The 14,381-nt window shown below is 49.2% G+C and overlaps 5 protein-coding genes across 5 annotated transcripts; 4 read left to right on the forward strand and 1 right to left on the reverse strand.

Annotated features, from left to right (window-relative positions):
• Positions 1 to 274: 274 nt before the first annotated feature.
• On the forward strand, positions 275 to 1,092 carry F9C07_5057 (putative panthothenate kinase; the record flags this gene model as incomplete). The annotated part of the gene is made up of 2 exons (XM_041290937.1): positions 275 to 314; positions 422 to 1,092. The coding sequence occupies 2 exons, from the start codon at positions 275 to 277 to the stop codon at positions 1,090 to 1,092; spliced, it is 711 nt and encodes a 236-aa protein (XP_041144660.1).
• Positions 1,093 to 2,036: 944 nt separating this feature from the next.
• F9C07_5058 (putative GPI anchored cell wall protein) lies at positions 2,037 to 2,687 on the forward strand (the record flags this gene model as incomplete). The annotated part of the gene is made up of 3 exons (XM_041290938.1): positions 2,037 to 2,134; positions 2,202 to 2,344; positions 2,416 to 2,687. 3 exons carry the CDS (start codon positions 2,037 to 2,039, stop codon positions 2,685 to 2,687), a joined length of 513 nt encoding a protein of 170 aa, XP_041144661.1.
• Positions 2,688 to 3,121: 434 nt separating this feature from the next.
• On the forward strand, positions 3,122 to 6,519 carry F9C07_2282048 (alpha subunit of ribonucleotide reductase). The gene is made up of 4 exons (XM_041290939.2): positions 3,122 to 3,430; positions 3,569 to 3,726; positions 3,784 to 4,724; positions 4,782 to 6,519. The coding sequence occupies exons 1-4, from the start codon at positions 3,412 to 3,414 to the stop codon at positions 6,226 to 6,228; spliced, it is 2,565 nt and encodes an 854-aa protein (XP_041144662.1). The 5' UTR covers positions 3,122 to 3,411; the 3' UTR covers positions 6,229 to 6,519.
• Positions 6,520 to 9,502: 2,983 nt separating this feature from the next.
• Positions 9,503 to 10,963, forward strand: F9C07_2282049 (uncharacterized protein). The gene has a single exon (XM_041285345.2). It carries the CDS (start codon positions 9,779 to 9,781, stop codon positions 10,610 to 10,612), a length of 834 nt encoding a protein of 277 aa, XP_041144663.1. The 5' UTR covers positions 9,503 to 9,778; the 3' UTR covers positions 10,613 to 10,963.
• Positions 10,964 to 11,226: 263 nt separating this feature from the next.
• Positions 11,227 to 13,210, reverse strand: F9C07_5061 (sphingomyelin phosphodiesterase; the record flags this gene model as incomplete). The annotated part of the gene is made up of 3 exons (XM_041290954.1): positions 11,227 to 12,867; positions 12,941 to 13,027; positions 13,085 to 13,210. 3 exons carry the CDS (start codon positions 13,208 to 13,210, stop codon positions 11,227 to 11,229), a joined length of 1,854 nt encoding a protein of 617 aa, XP_041144664.1.
• Positions 13,211 to 14,381: the final 1,171 nt, after the last annotated feature.

A 14,381-nucleotide genomic window follows, 5' to 3' on the forward strand; every position in this document is an offset into this window, starting at 1 on the left:
ATTTATCTCAATGGACCACGGAGCTTTTCTTTGTCCATCACATCAACAAGTATCATCTTTTTGCGTTAGAACATTCCTACATTGATCCTAGAAATTACCCTTGAGGGCCCTGGATCTGTTTTGAATAACTTAGCCCCCTCGTTATCTTGCGTCTTTGCTGGGCAACGTTTATCCGCATGAGCTACGACTCGGGGTATTTGGATTGATTTTCTATACTACTAGTATCTTCCCTCGCCCTAAAATACACCCTGGATCTATAGATATAAAGGCAACCATGGATGCCCAGGTAGACAGACTAGTCGATAAGATCTGGGGTAAGTCGCTCGGCATGACACATATTGCACAGCAAGAAGGTCTAGCCTTGAGCTTTTGAAGACGGAAAAATTCTTATACCGATGGATTACTGATGGCCCTTCTTAAGATAAAACCGAATCTACGCCAGACGATTCCCGGTTGATGATAGCAGTGAGTGGCATACCGGGCTCCGGAAAGACAGCACTTGCCAGCTTGATGGCAAATCGCATCAACCAACTTTACACGGCACAGCATCCCAATTCACCGCCTATCGCGACTGCTATCCCTATGGATGGATATCACCTTACGCGGGCGCAGCTCGCTCAAATGCCCGACCCGGTGTATGCTGCTGCGCGACGGGGTGCAGCTTTCACTTTTGACGGGGAGAAGTTCTTGAGATTAGTCCAGGCTCTGCGGGAGCAGTTGACGCCGGAGACACAAAGCTTGTACGCGCCAAGCTTTGATCATGCAGTTAAAGATCCTGTCGATGATGATATTGCCATCCCCGCCACGTGCAGGGTTATTTTCTTCGAGGGGAATTACCTAAGTTTGAATAAAGAACCGTGGAATAAGGCGGCACAACTGATGGATGAACTTTGGTTTGTGGATGTCGAATTCGAAACAGCTCGAAAGAGGTTGGTTCGGAGGCACGTCAAGGCGGGTATCGCGAAGGATGAAGCCGAGGCAGATAAGAGAGCAACTGAAAATGACCTTGTGAATGGTCGGGAAATCGTGGACTATAGGTTGCCCGTTCAAGAGATAATCACAAGTCGTTATGACCCTAACTGGGACCGGTGACTGATAGGTCTTGGTAGATTCCGGTGCGGGTATGAGGAATAGATGGTTGATCGAAGCATGACACATCTTAGAGCGTTCCCTTTTGTTTTTGTTTCCTTAAAGAAAACCTCATTGAATGGGGATAGAGAACATCACACATAGTGGGTATACTATAATTAGACTTACATATAGAGAGTCTGGCCACTTATTAGTTTAGCTTATTGCTAGCTGTTGGATAAATTTAGGATAATAAAAGGACTGAGACAATGTTACTTCATTCACTTGGCATTGATAACCCATCAATTTGATTTAAAGGTGCAGAATGTATTCCCCACAGGCTGTCTTTTAGGGGTTGTAATTGGGCATATATTTACACAACCATTTTCCTGCTATTTTACTTGCAGCACTGGATTTTCACCGGATTTCTTAGTACGACTACTGCTTGGTAAGGAACCTAATCTAATGTTCCAAACCTGGACTTTTAATTAATACACAGGGAAGGAGTTTTGAGATTACATGCGTTACAAACGGATGGCAAGACTGCCGGGAAGCTCCACCAATCGAGTCCCGATACTTAACCACAAAAGCAATAAGGGGACCCACTTAAAAATAGATAGTTCCGTACAGTAAAATTTGCAAGGGAACGATTGGAAATGAGAACCCCAGACATGATCTCAGGGCCAGGAAAGGATCGGCAGGGTCGATACCTGATTGGGTGAGACAGGTCCCCTCTTCACCTTCTCTTCTTCCATTAAATTTCCATTCCGCTGCTCGAACTCAAGATCATCTATCATTCTTTTCATCATTTGCTTGTCACTCTTTATCGCAAGCTGTCACTCCTTTCTCACCCCCAGTCCGTTCTCTAGCATCAAACTTGTTTTAGTCAGTCTTTTTTGTACAGCACCCCGAACTTGACAGTTCAGTTCACCGCCCGTACCCCTAATCATCCACTTTGTTCCGCCATAATGTTGTTCGCCAAGTCTGCTCTTTTCTTGTCCTTTTTGGCCCTCGGAAATATTGCCGCCGCTGCAGGCCCTAAGGCTTGCCTTCTCGAGGCTCTCGGGTATGCTCATACTAGAAACTGAAAAAGTTGATATTAAGGAAAGCTTGGTTTCTGACAACTCGATTAGCACTGAGCCAAGCCCCGGTGATCTCAAAGCCGTCTGTGTTGATAAAGTGCAGACCAAAATCGAGAGCCTGTGCAGCGATGATGACAAGCAAGACGCTCTGAAGCAGTTCGCTGACACCTGCACCGCTGCTGGACACAAAGTCGGTATGTACATGGTAGACTGCTGATAACTACCGAGGACGTGATTTATAATGAGCTAACATCATTTTTCCCAGTCGTCAACACCTCGACCTCTTCAAGCGCCTCTTCCACCGGTACTTCCACTGCCGGTTCCAAGTCAAGCAGCTCCGGCTTTGTCACTGCTACCGCTACCAGCACTTCCAGCTCCGGCTCTAGTACCTCCGGCTCTGATTCTGTTACTAACCCCAGCTCGACCTCTTCTTCCGGAGTACCTCTTCATACCGCCAATGCCGGCTCGTCTGATAGGCATATTCCCGCTGCTGCCTTTGCTGCAGTTGTCTTCGTCGGCTTCGCTGCTACGCTGTAAGGGTGATCAACCTTCGAATCTTCTACTCAGCTGCGCAGTGAGTATCGGGTATCTGGGTGGAATGACTTAATTCCATTCTTGTTCTATTCTTTGTATCAACCGTATATTGAGACCAATCTTCGTCATGTAAGGGTGTGTTGCAATAAGTAGAAGGAGGCCGTATGCTCCTACTTGGTAGATAGTTAGGAAATCTACCTTCTTGTAACTATTGTGATTCTTGATCCAAGCCTAGATTTCTGAGTGCCCTAAGCTTATTGATAGGCAATAGATCTAATGTCAGTTACAAAAGTTTGGAAGAAGTATAGAGCACCACATATCCGTATATCCGTACCCTAGCGAGATCGGAGGTTCGTCATTCGCGTGGCGTGACGAAAGCATCACGATCACGTGAGTTGGCGGGTTCTTCGGGGTTCGATGCTTAAGTAAGGGAGACCCATTTACTTGGTCCGAACACGAAAATTCGCGTTGATATCCACCGTCAACGCGTTGTTGGTCCCGGCAGCATCAAATATCTGCTGGACTCTCTGCCCCTCCAACTTCTTTTCTCCTTCTCATCCCCTCTTCACTTCAGTCCTCAGGGCTTTCCTTCTTATCTTAAACCGATTTTGCTTTTGTTTTTCTCATTCCAGAGCCTTAATACTTCATCCGTTCAGTAATACTATTATACCCTGTTTCTTATCGTCTACTTTACGTATCCCCCGAGCTCTCCCCTCTACACGTCAAAATGTTTGTCTACAAGAGAGGTACGCGTTGATGCCCTTGGGTTCTATCTTTCTAGATTCAGATCAGTCTGTATCATGTTGTGAAATGGGGCTTTTGTCGTGTTTCATCCGAAACCTTGCCACCAACTGCAACATCTGCTAACAAACCGTGATTATTAGATGGACGCAAAGAACGCGTGCAGTTTGACAAGATTACTGCTCGTGTATCGAGGCTATGCTATGGTCTTGACCCCGAGCATGTTGACGCTGCTGCTATCACCCAGAAGGTCATCTCTGGTGTCTACCAGGGTGTCACCACTGTTGAACTTGACAACTTGGTATGGCTCCGCCGCCCCGCAGATAAACCGATACGATATACTGATAGGCTTATGTAGGCTGCTGAGACTGCGGCATACATGACTACCACACATCCAGACTACGCCATTCTTGCTGCTCGTATAGCTGTTTCGAACCTTCACAAGCAAACAAAGAAGCAATTCTCCCTGGTTATTTCAGACCTATACCATTACATCAACCCAAAGAATAAGAAACCTGCCCCAATGATATCAAAGGAAACGTACGAGATAGTCATGAAACATGCCGACGAACTCAACTCCGCTATTGTGTACGACCGCGATTTCAACTACAACTTTTTCGGCTTCAAGACTCTTGAGCGGTCATACTTGCTTCGGATTGATGGAAAGGTTGCTGAACGTCCTCAGCACCTTTTGATGCGTGTCTCTGTTGGTATTCATGGTAATGACATTGAGAAGGCTATCGAGACCTATCACTTGATGTCTCAGAAGTATTTCACCCATGCCTCGCCGACTTTGTTCAATGCTGGTACCCCTCAGCCTCAGCTTGCTTCATGCTTTCTTGTCGATATGAAGGAGGATAGCATCGAAGGTATTTATGACACGCTCAAGACATGTGCATTGATCTCGAAGACCGCTGGTGGAATCGGTCTCAATGTGCACCGCATCCGTGCTACCGGCTCCTACATTGGTGGTACCAACGGTTCCTCCAATGGTATTGTTCCCATGCTCCGGGTGTTCAACAACACTGCCAGATATGTAGACCAGGGAGGAAACAAGCGTCCAGGTGCTTTTGCCATTTACTTGGAGCCTTGGCACGCCGATGTCTTCGAGTTCCTCGATCTCCGCAAGAACCACGGTAAAGAGGAAGTGAGAGCCCGCGATCTCTTCTATGCCCTCTGGACTCCGGACTTGTTCATGAAGCGAGTTGAAGCCAACGGCGACTGGACTCTCTTCTGTCCTAACGAGGCCCCTGGCTTGGCCGATGTTTATGGTGACGAATTTGAGGCACTCTATGAAAGGTTAGACTTACTCTTTCCCAGTTTCAAATTAAAAAGTTCGTACTGACAAGAGAGTAGATACGAAAAGGAGGGTCGTGGCCGCAAGACCATCAAGGCCCAGAAGCTCTGGTATGCTATTCTGGAGGCTCAGACCGAGACTGGAAATCCTTTCATGCTGTACAAGGATGCCTGTAACAGAAAGAGCAACCAGAAGAACCTGGGAACGATCCGCAGCTCCAACCTCTGTACTGAAATCATTGAGTACACTGCTCCGGATGAGGTTGCTGTCTGCAACCTTGCCTCTCTTGCCCTGCCCACCTTCGTTGATGCTGCCCGCGGTGAATATGACTTTGGCAAGCTCCACGAAGTTGTGCAGGTGCTGGTTCGTAACCTGAACAAGATCATCGATATCAATTACTACCCTGTCCCTGAGGCCAAGAACAGCAACATGCGTCACCGCCCCATTGCTCTTGGTGTCAATGGTCTGGCTGATGCCTTCCTTGCCCTTCGTTTGCCATTCGACTCACCCGAGGCGAAGCAGCTAAACACCCAAATCTTCGAGACCATCTACCACGGAGCTTTGACTGCTTCATCTGACCTGGCCAAGGACTTCGGAACGTACGAGTCATATGAAGGCTCTCCCGTCTCCCAGGGCATTCTTCAGTACGACATGTGGGACCGGACCCCCACTGATCTCTGGGACTGGGACGCTCTCAAAGCGAAGATCGCCCAGACCGGTGTGCGCAACAGCTTGCTAGTGGCGCCCATGCCGACCGCAAGCACCAGTCAGATCTTGGGCTTCAACGAGTGCTTCGAGCCTTACACCTCGAACATCTACTCCCGCCGTGTCCTTGCGGGTGAGTTCCAGGTCGTCAACCCTTGGCTTCTCAAGGACTTGGTCGACCTTGGTCTGTGGTCGGACAACATGAAGAACCGTATCATTGCCGAGGGTGGCTCCGTCCAGAACATCCCTAACATCCCCGCGGATATCAAGGCCCTCTACAAGACTGTGTGGGAGATCTCCCAGCGTTCGATCTTGCAGATGGCTGCGGACCGCGGTGCCTACATTGACCAGTCCCAGTCGCTTAACATCCATCTCAAGGAGCCGACTATGGGTAAGATCACCAGCATGCACTTCGCTGGCTGGAAGATGGGCTTGAAGACCGGCATGTACTACCTGCGTACCATGGCCGCTTCGGCTCCGATCCAGTTCACCGTGGACCAGGAGGCCCTCAAGGTCGCTGATACCAACGTCGCTCGGGCCAATGCTTCTTTCCGGAAGCGGGCCGTGGGTGCTGCATCCAACACATACTCTGCTGTCCCTCGCTCCCCCACAAGCGAGACCAACGGACAGGCCAATGGCTCGGTTGAGCCCAAGCCACGTGCGGAAGAGGCCGACGCTGGCGAAACTCAGAGCGAGGATGACCAGAAGACGAGCGAGGAGCGCGAGAATGACATCTATTCTCAGAAGGTTCTCCAATGCAGCATTGAGAACAAGGAAGCCTGCCTGATGTGCCAGGGTTGAACATATTCTATATAATGATTGGGTTTGCAATAGGCGTGCGGGTATGGATTTGATGTTTTGTTTGTACGCATTGATATCATGAGTTTGAGGGATCCTGGGTATTGATCTTTCTTCTACTGTTTATTTCGTGGCTATGCTGTTCTTCTATGAGTTGTCTGACGTGTATGTACTTCAAAAAACCTTGACTGGTTTGGTTTGTCTTTTCCTATTTTCAACGCCCTGGGACGGTCTTAATGGCAAAATGTGACTTAGATCGAATGGTTAGGAATGTAACGTTTGTGATTTATTCATGGAGAGTCATGTTGTAGCAGGAGGCATCCATCACTTTGCTTGCGGGATATTGCCGTGACTTGCCTAGTCGAAGTACTGTTACATGATGGGCCGTGAATCGCCTACCGTGCCTCCATCATTGGTGGACGGAAGAATGAGCTGTAGCAACCAGTACTACCTCCAACAGGGGATCTCCCGTAGCACAAGTCATACAAGTTGTCTCCCTTGCTGTAGTTTTAGTCCTCCGGTATACAGCAGCGCAACCGAGGCGGTAGACCTGGAACAAGATACGGAGAATCATATCCGATGGTACTATAACCACGTAACTTCTAGAGTGAAACACGGCAGCATTGTCTCGATCGGGAGCATCTCGTTCACCGTGTGAATAAAGTACAGGTATTGGTCCAGAAAAGAGATTAAAAGACTCTCCTACGGCATCATGATACTTTTCGACTTGCTTTTCCCGGATGTGTCTTCCATTTCGTCCCTCACCAGGTAATCCCCGTACACGACGTGCCTAATCCAGTAAAGTCCGCCGTCGCCACAAAAAAACCCTAGCGAGGAGAAAATTTCCTAGTGCTAGTACTAAACGAGGGGGTTCCCTGCCCTAGGTAATGCATTGAATGTCACCGTATCAGTTACCGCTTAATACGGAGTACGACGAGAACCCGATTAGTCTCTTTCCACGGTGAGTCCGGTCTAGACTTGGGGAAGTTCGCTCTGACGTATGACTATGCATTTGCCTTTTCGAGTCGTACAGGGTTTCGTTCGTATTCCCGCCGGCTTGAGTCCTGGTTGTGATGTGTCGCTCTGTTAAAGGATACACATTTCCATTCACCTTCACCTTCATATCCACCCGTTCCGCTTACTTTGGGGTCTGGTCTGAGTGAGATGAGACTGGGGTCGGGCAACGGGGAATATTATATCAGATGTGACATGCAGGGGCTTTGTACGAGGGTATTCTGTGATTTTCATTTTGATTTATTATAGTATTTTATTAGTATAGTATTGTCTATGCTTCTAAAGTGGATATTATGAGTTCGGTAATTCCCATCTAATCTTTAGGGACCGATAACATAGGGCTAGGGACCAGATTCAATTCATCGGCGAAGATAGATTAAATCTGGCCCAGGATTAGGGCCTAGACTGGTGGAGTTCGCGGTGTCCACAGAACAACATCTGATTCTAACAAGGCATACATGCATGAGAGGACTCGATGACAGGATAGATGCCGACGTCGACCCATGTTCTCCTCTTTTTTTATTTTTTATTTTTTTTTTTTTTCTTTTCACCCACTCAGCTGTAGATATCGTAAGCCGAAGTCGAAAGTTCTGGTCTGAATCGCTATGAAACCATGCAGGGACACAGAATCTCCCCTCTTTGTCCAACACGGTCTCTCCACCTCCAAAAGAAAAGCTCTACGGAGTCGTGGGAGGAATGTTATCTTGCGGGTGGCGTTTTGTACCTGAAAGAACCGAGTCGATTAAGTCCAGCGCACGGGTGGGGGATGAAGACGACGGAGTCAAAACGCCCCATTAGGGTTGCATCTTTTCTTTCCACTTTCCATACTACAACGAATATAGCTTAGAAAGAAGAAGGTCTGGACTTTCGGAGGGTCCGATGGTATTCACGAATTACATCAAGCCATTAGAGGAGACAGTGTGTTGTCGGGAAAGAATGATATTGGACGGCGCATTGACAACCACGTATCCACGTCACAATGTATTGCTGACAGGGTTGAGTCAATCTCTGCTCGCTTCCTTTCGCCTCAATCGTTGATTCTTGGTCCAAGACAGTTGACGCATGAATGTCTTCAATACATCGGTTGGTTATTGGGGGCGACTATTCATCCTCCGTAAGACTCCAGGATAAAGGGTCATGGGAAAAGGTTGACAATGCCTCTTTTTTCTTTTCAGTTTTTTTTTTTATCTTTTTTTCTTTAATAGTATCTCTTTCTCTTGACACGAGGGCAAAGCCACACCGGAAATAGGTGTGAAAGTCAAAGAGTGTGGCGGAGGTTCAGGTACCATCGTCATTTCGGATAGCGAGCGAGTGCTGATCCCCCTGGATCAAAAAAGACCGTAAGGGGGCAGTAAAAAAAACCTAAACTCAATACCAAGCCTACACTAAACTGAGCTAGACGAGATTTAGTAGCGAAATCATCCCTCAAAGGGGTATAGACCGTACATGGTGTAACACCGGCGCCAATCTTGCACTGCCAATCAATTGAGATTTGCACAGAATGGAAATTATTTGGAGAGCGGGTACCTGAATTGCATTCAATTGACTCTACTCTGCTTTTTGGGTCATGAACCACACGTCATCCGGTCGGGGATGACAGGTCAAAAGTGCCGGTGAGGAAGTAATGGATACATGTGGCATGTAGCTTTAGTCACTTGCGCATGGATCTATCTTTTGTTTTGTTTTGTTTTGTTTTTCTGGATTTTCCAGATCAATGCGCAAGGGGAGCGATCACAGTATACATACATACTCCGAGTACATGCCTTGGTAGAAAGAGGAAAACTGTCGGGCCGTCCCAATCAGACAAACCAAAAGTTGAGATCATCCCAATCCAACGGTTGAGGTTCAGGGCGAGTGGAACCGAGTACTATTAATTAAAAGTGGGCAGATTTGGAGCCAGTGTGAGTGAGCATTACAGCCATAACCGTAGTAGTAATTAATATGTTCCATGGGTTCACGAGCTGTGCCGTGGGTCCGGGGCTTAGAAAAAGATCCACTTGCATCGGATGGATATTCATTCGCTGGGTTCCTGAACAGTCCACTGTGCATGCCAATGATTTCGAATGAAAAATAAAAATGTAAAAGTAAAATTCTAACTAATAAGATAGAATTAAAAATCAAAATAAATAAATAAATTAAAAAAGAAAAGAAACACACAGAGACAAAGGAAGGACTAGTATCTCTGCTAGTTGTTCCTATACGAGACGGGACTAGTCGTACCTGCCCGAGTAGGGAAGTCACCAATTCCCATCCATGCACCCTCGTTTAAATACTTGCGTCTTCCCTCCCTTACCTGTTCTCTCCTCTCTCCCTCTCTTTACCCACAGTCTTCTCTCTCTCTTTCTCAGACAGCTTTCTGTCGTTCCTTCCTTCAACAACACTCTCATTCTTTTTGAGTGTTCATTCACTTCCCCAATCTGCTGTGCAGTTGGTTAAATTGAAATCATTCCTTCAATTGACTTCGTCGTCGGCTCGCCGATCACAACCTTCCTTGAAAAGTAAAAATATCATTTTTTCTGATCAATCAATCATATCTGCAATGGCTCCTCTGGCTAAGACTCTCGCCCTCGCCGGCGCCCTTTTTGCCGCCCTCGCCTCGGCCGCTCCTGTGCAAAAGCGCCAGGATGTTGTCGTGAACACCCGCACTACCGTTGAATGGACTACCGTGACGGTCACCACGACCATCACCACCGACCGACCTGTCCAGACTCAAGCTCAGCCCACTGTCTCTGTTCCTGCGTCCTCCACTCCCGTCGTAACTCCTGAGCCTTCCCAGCCCGCTGAGGTTCCTGGCGAGTTTCACGAGAGTGAGGCCCCCGAGCCCCAGCAATCTGCAACCATCCAGCCGGTTTGGACTCCCACCCCGGCTGAGTCTACTACCTCTGCTACTCCCACTCCGGAGCCTACCGAACAGCCGGAACCTACCGAGCAGCCAGAGCCCACCACCACCAGCAACCCTCCTGTCGTGGTCCCGACTTCGTCTAGCACTACCTCTGCTGCCCCTCAACCTACCGCCAGCAGCCCCAGCGGTAGCAGTAGCGGATACACCGGCACCTGCTCCAAAGACTCCCCGTGCAAGGGTCAGACCACCTTCTACGACACTGCCACTTCTTCCCTCGCCCCCAGCAGCTGTGGATACACCAACGATGGCAGCACCGAGGACGTCCTGGCCCTTCCCGTCGGCATGATGAAGGACAGCGACTGCGGCCGCATGGTGACCATGCGCTACAATGGCAAGGTCGCTTCCGGCAAGGTCGTTGACAAGTGCATGGGCTGCGACAGCACCTCCATTGACGTGTCGCGCCACATGTTCGGTTTGGTGGCTTCCGAAGATGCGGGCCGCCTCTTCGATGTTGAGTGGTTCATTGAGTAAATGCGTTGAGTGCTAGCTTCTTCTGTTGACTCTTTGATTTTTTGTTACTTCGCTTCTTCGATATCCATACCCCCTTTTCTCTTCTTAACCTTCTTCACATTCGTTTTCATACATATTTTACACAGTTTGCTCCGCCTGGAGTATTTGAGCTATGTTCATAGATATTCTCGGGTTATTTAAAACCACATTTACATTCGACGCACAAGAAGCAGCACGCAGGACGCATCTGGTCCATGACATGATACCACGACACTGGGATTGGCGCATTGCAACTTGGATGGAATCGGGTATTCGATCTGATGCGCATTAGGTAGCAATGGTTCGGGAACAATGATAAAAAGTTTATTGCAAGTTCCACACATGCGCCTGACATGTGTCCACCGTAGACTCCTTCACTAGTCAAACAAGTAGGGTAATACAGAGACCATCAGGTCACGCTTGGTTTCTTTCTCGCTATATACTCCGGATCCTATGCCATGGCATAAGTAGATCCTTTCTAAAGAGAGTCCTAAAGTTAATGCTTCCGAAGGTGGATCATTAGACACTCAACATTATATATACCAAGACAAGATATCAACAACGTCACACAGAGATTGAATCCTTCCCCAGTCAACTTAAGCCTTCTCATAAAGCTTCGCCTTCTCCCGAACAAACTTTTCCGCATCGACACCCTTCCGCGCCAACCCCCCGACAATCCTCGCCAACACTGCATCCTCACAGAAGGGCCTCTCCACATGCACCTCGTTTACACCATCACTCCGCTTCGTAATACTAAACGGCGTCCCCGGACCCTCGCAGTTGAACTGTGCGTCTCCGCCGCGCAGGGAGCAAATCTTATTCTTTGCACACTCCCCCGTGCACTCCGTGACATTGTAACCTCTCGTGGTGCGCGACCACCACGCCTGGAAGACGGAGTCATCCTTCTCCATTTGGGCTGTGACCTTGTGCCAGAAGGAGGGGGTCATTTCAACATTGGGGTCGGTGACGGGTGGGGTCAGAAGGGAGCCGTAGGCTTCTTTGGCGGAGTAGTATTTGACCCATTTAGGTGGGGTGTTGGGGGAATCGGTGCTGTTGATGTCGGCCGTGTAGACAGTGTAGTCGAGCACAGCGAAGGTGACGGGGTCAATGTCGTAGATGCGGAAGGCTGGGGCGCCCGAGTCCGGGGTCATGGATGGGGTGACGTAGCCGATTGCGGTGGCAGAGTCGGCGGTGCGGGCGGTGTAGTTGGTGTACGAAATTTGGAAGAGGTCAGTGTGAGTGTGGCCGAAGAAGAGGGCGGCGATGCTGGCGCTGTAGCGGTTGATGATCTGATCGAGGTAGTGTGAGTAGTCGTGCAGGGTGTCGGTGTTGCCGGTGGGGATGTGAGCGATCATCCAGACGCGCTGGCCGGCGGTCTCGGCGGCTTGCAGCTCGGAGATGAGCCAGTGGAGTTGGTTGTCCGGGTCGTATTCCATTGGTTCCTGGAATGCGTAGAAGTTGTATTTGTAGTAGAAGACGCTGTTGTAGGAGATGATGCGGAGGTTGGAATTGGGGTGGATGATGGAGTAGGAACCGTGTTTGGTAGTTGAGCTAGGTGAACCCTCGACGAGGTTGGACCAGTCGCTGGCCAGGGCATCGTAGGCCCATTGGGGGTTGTGAGAGGGCGGGACTTTGTCCGAAGGGAAGAGGTTGACTGGGGCTGCGTCGTGATTTCCCAAGGCCGCGTAGACGACGCCCAGTTTCCCCAGGTTGGAGTAGGTGGAGTTGAAGCTCTGCAGGACTGAGCTCTGGTTCACAAGCCAGATGTCGTGTGGGGGAACGTCACCCGTATAGATGGAGAACGTTGGATTGAGGGCCGCGATAGCGTCCATCATGGAGTCCTCGAGACGAAGTGGAGGATCACAGTGATGGTCACCCCAGAGCCCGCAGGGGCTTGAGGCGTTACCGGGGGCGTCTTCCGGGGTGAAACTACGACAGCAAATAGGCTTGGTGCATTGTGCATTGGCTCCGGGGGTGTACTGCAAATCAACGTGCGTGTCACTAATGTGTGCGACACGGATCGGAGACTGGCCACTCGGGGGTGGACGAGTGACCGAGGACTTGGCTACGGGGAATGTGAGGTTGTATGGCCGAACGTCAGGGTAATCGCACAGGCCGGCAATACTTGAGCAGAAGGTTTTGGATGTATGCGAGCCGACCTTCAGATTCTTCAGGGCGTAATACACGGCCGCGCCTTCTTCTTTGATTGCGCCCTCACAGACATCGTCATCCTCGATCTGACGTGAGGCATTAACCGACATCCGTTTAGAATTTCACTCTTTATGAACTCTTTTCAAAGCCTTTACTTACCCCTGCCAACTTACACGCGTCGGTCACAACATGTTCCAATGCACTTTGACCCAGACCGGCTACTAGTTTGAGTGCCCCGAGCAGGCCCTTCGAGAGTCAGCCCATCTTGCCTTCCATGGATAGTTTGATGTCTATCCGACATACCTCACAGCCAGCACAGGTGACTGCTCCTTTGAAATCATCCCAGATCGAGCCAGCCAAGTCGGCCTCAGGATTAGCATGAGTACTAGCCAGGGAGGCCAGGGCCGCAAGGAAGAAAGCTGGTCTCATGTCCCTAGTTTGATACGAGGTCAAGATCGCTGACCAAGCTGCAGCCTATCTTCCGCTATCTCAATTCCTGTCCATGAAATGGAGTAGAACCTGCCAGCTTTATAGCGGAGACTCGCAAGGACGTCCAGCCCCTGAGGCAGCGCTTCCCGTCGGAAGCCGACTGATCGTCCTGAAGAATGGGACGTTCCATTTTGGCCTATTCCCTCGGGCAGGGAGTCGAACTCAAGGCAATTGAGGGGAGACGAGCCCATGTGATGGCTTGGGTTGCATCGTGAGCAAGCGGTAGGCTCCGTAGCGTTCTCCGCACCCAGATTTTAGTCAAGAAAACAACGCCTGTCAGGGTGGAGAATGGCCACGATGGTCACTAGTCAAGCGTTAGCGAGAGTTAGTCGAACTATGGCGGATCAATGTGCATGGACAGCGTTACTTCATTCTTCAGGCAGTCGTAAATGTCTCTGTGATTTTGGAAGATCCTCATCAATAGATCTGATCGACAGATGGGTACTGATTTGCAAGCCGAGGCATTGTCCCTTTCAGGATGCCAAGAACGATTCCTCAAACTGTTTCCAACTGCGTACTATTTTTGTTTCCTGCGTGTGAATAAGTTTATTATCTGTCGCACGTCCCCAACTGCACGGTAGATCCCCCTGTATGGGATAGATTATAATCATACTTATTCGTATTATGCGTGGAGCAGGTATGAAGCAGGTGAACTTCGATCTTGATCCCAAGAATGTTATGGGGGCGGAAGAGATGGAGAATCCCGTCTCTACGGATTGGGTTGCATGCATGCGAGGGATGAAGCGAAAATAAATTAAGAAAAAAAGGTTGGCTGAGTCAGAAGGTACGAGCTGACAGAAGGGAAAAACAGAAAGAATACCGAAACCAGAACGGATGAAGTGCAAGTTTAAATCAGGTGTACAGAACAAGAAGTGTATGTCCTGTACATACTGTTCTTATCCTACGTGACTGACATGGATCGGCCGCTTGCTTCCTTTTTACCCTCCACGGAGTATAAAGAAGTTCTCACGGCTTACCCAGTCAAGTTTCCAGAAATTCGCATGGCGAATTGATATTCCAATCATAGTCGCCTTCGTGAGGAGGCCGCAAACTATTGAAGACAAATAAAAATACGCAGGATCTCATCCCTTGGGTGAAAGAAGACCCACGC

This window comes from Aspergillus flavus, chromosome 3, assembly GCF_009017415.1.
Source record: "Aspergillus flavus chromosome 3, complete sequence".
Classification (NCBI taxonomy): domain Eukaryota; kingdom Fungi; phylum Ascomycota; class Eurotiomycetes; order Eurotiales; family Aspergillaceae; genus Aspergillus; species Aspergillus flavus.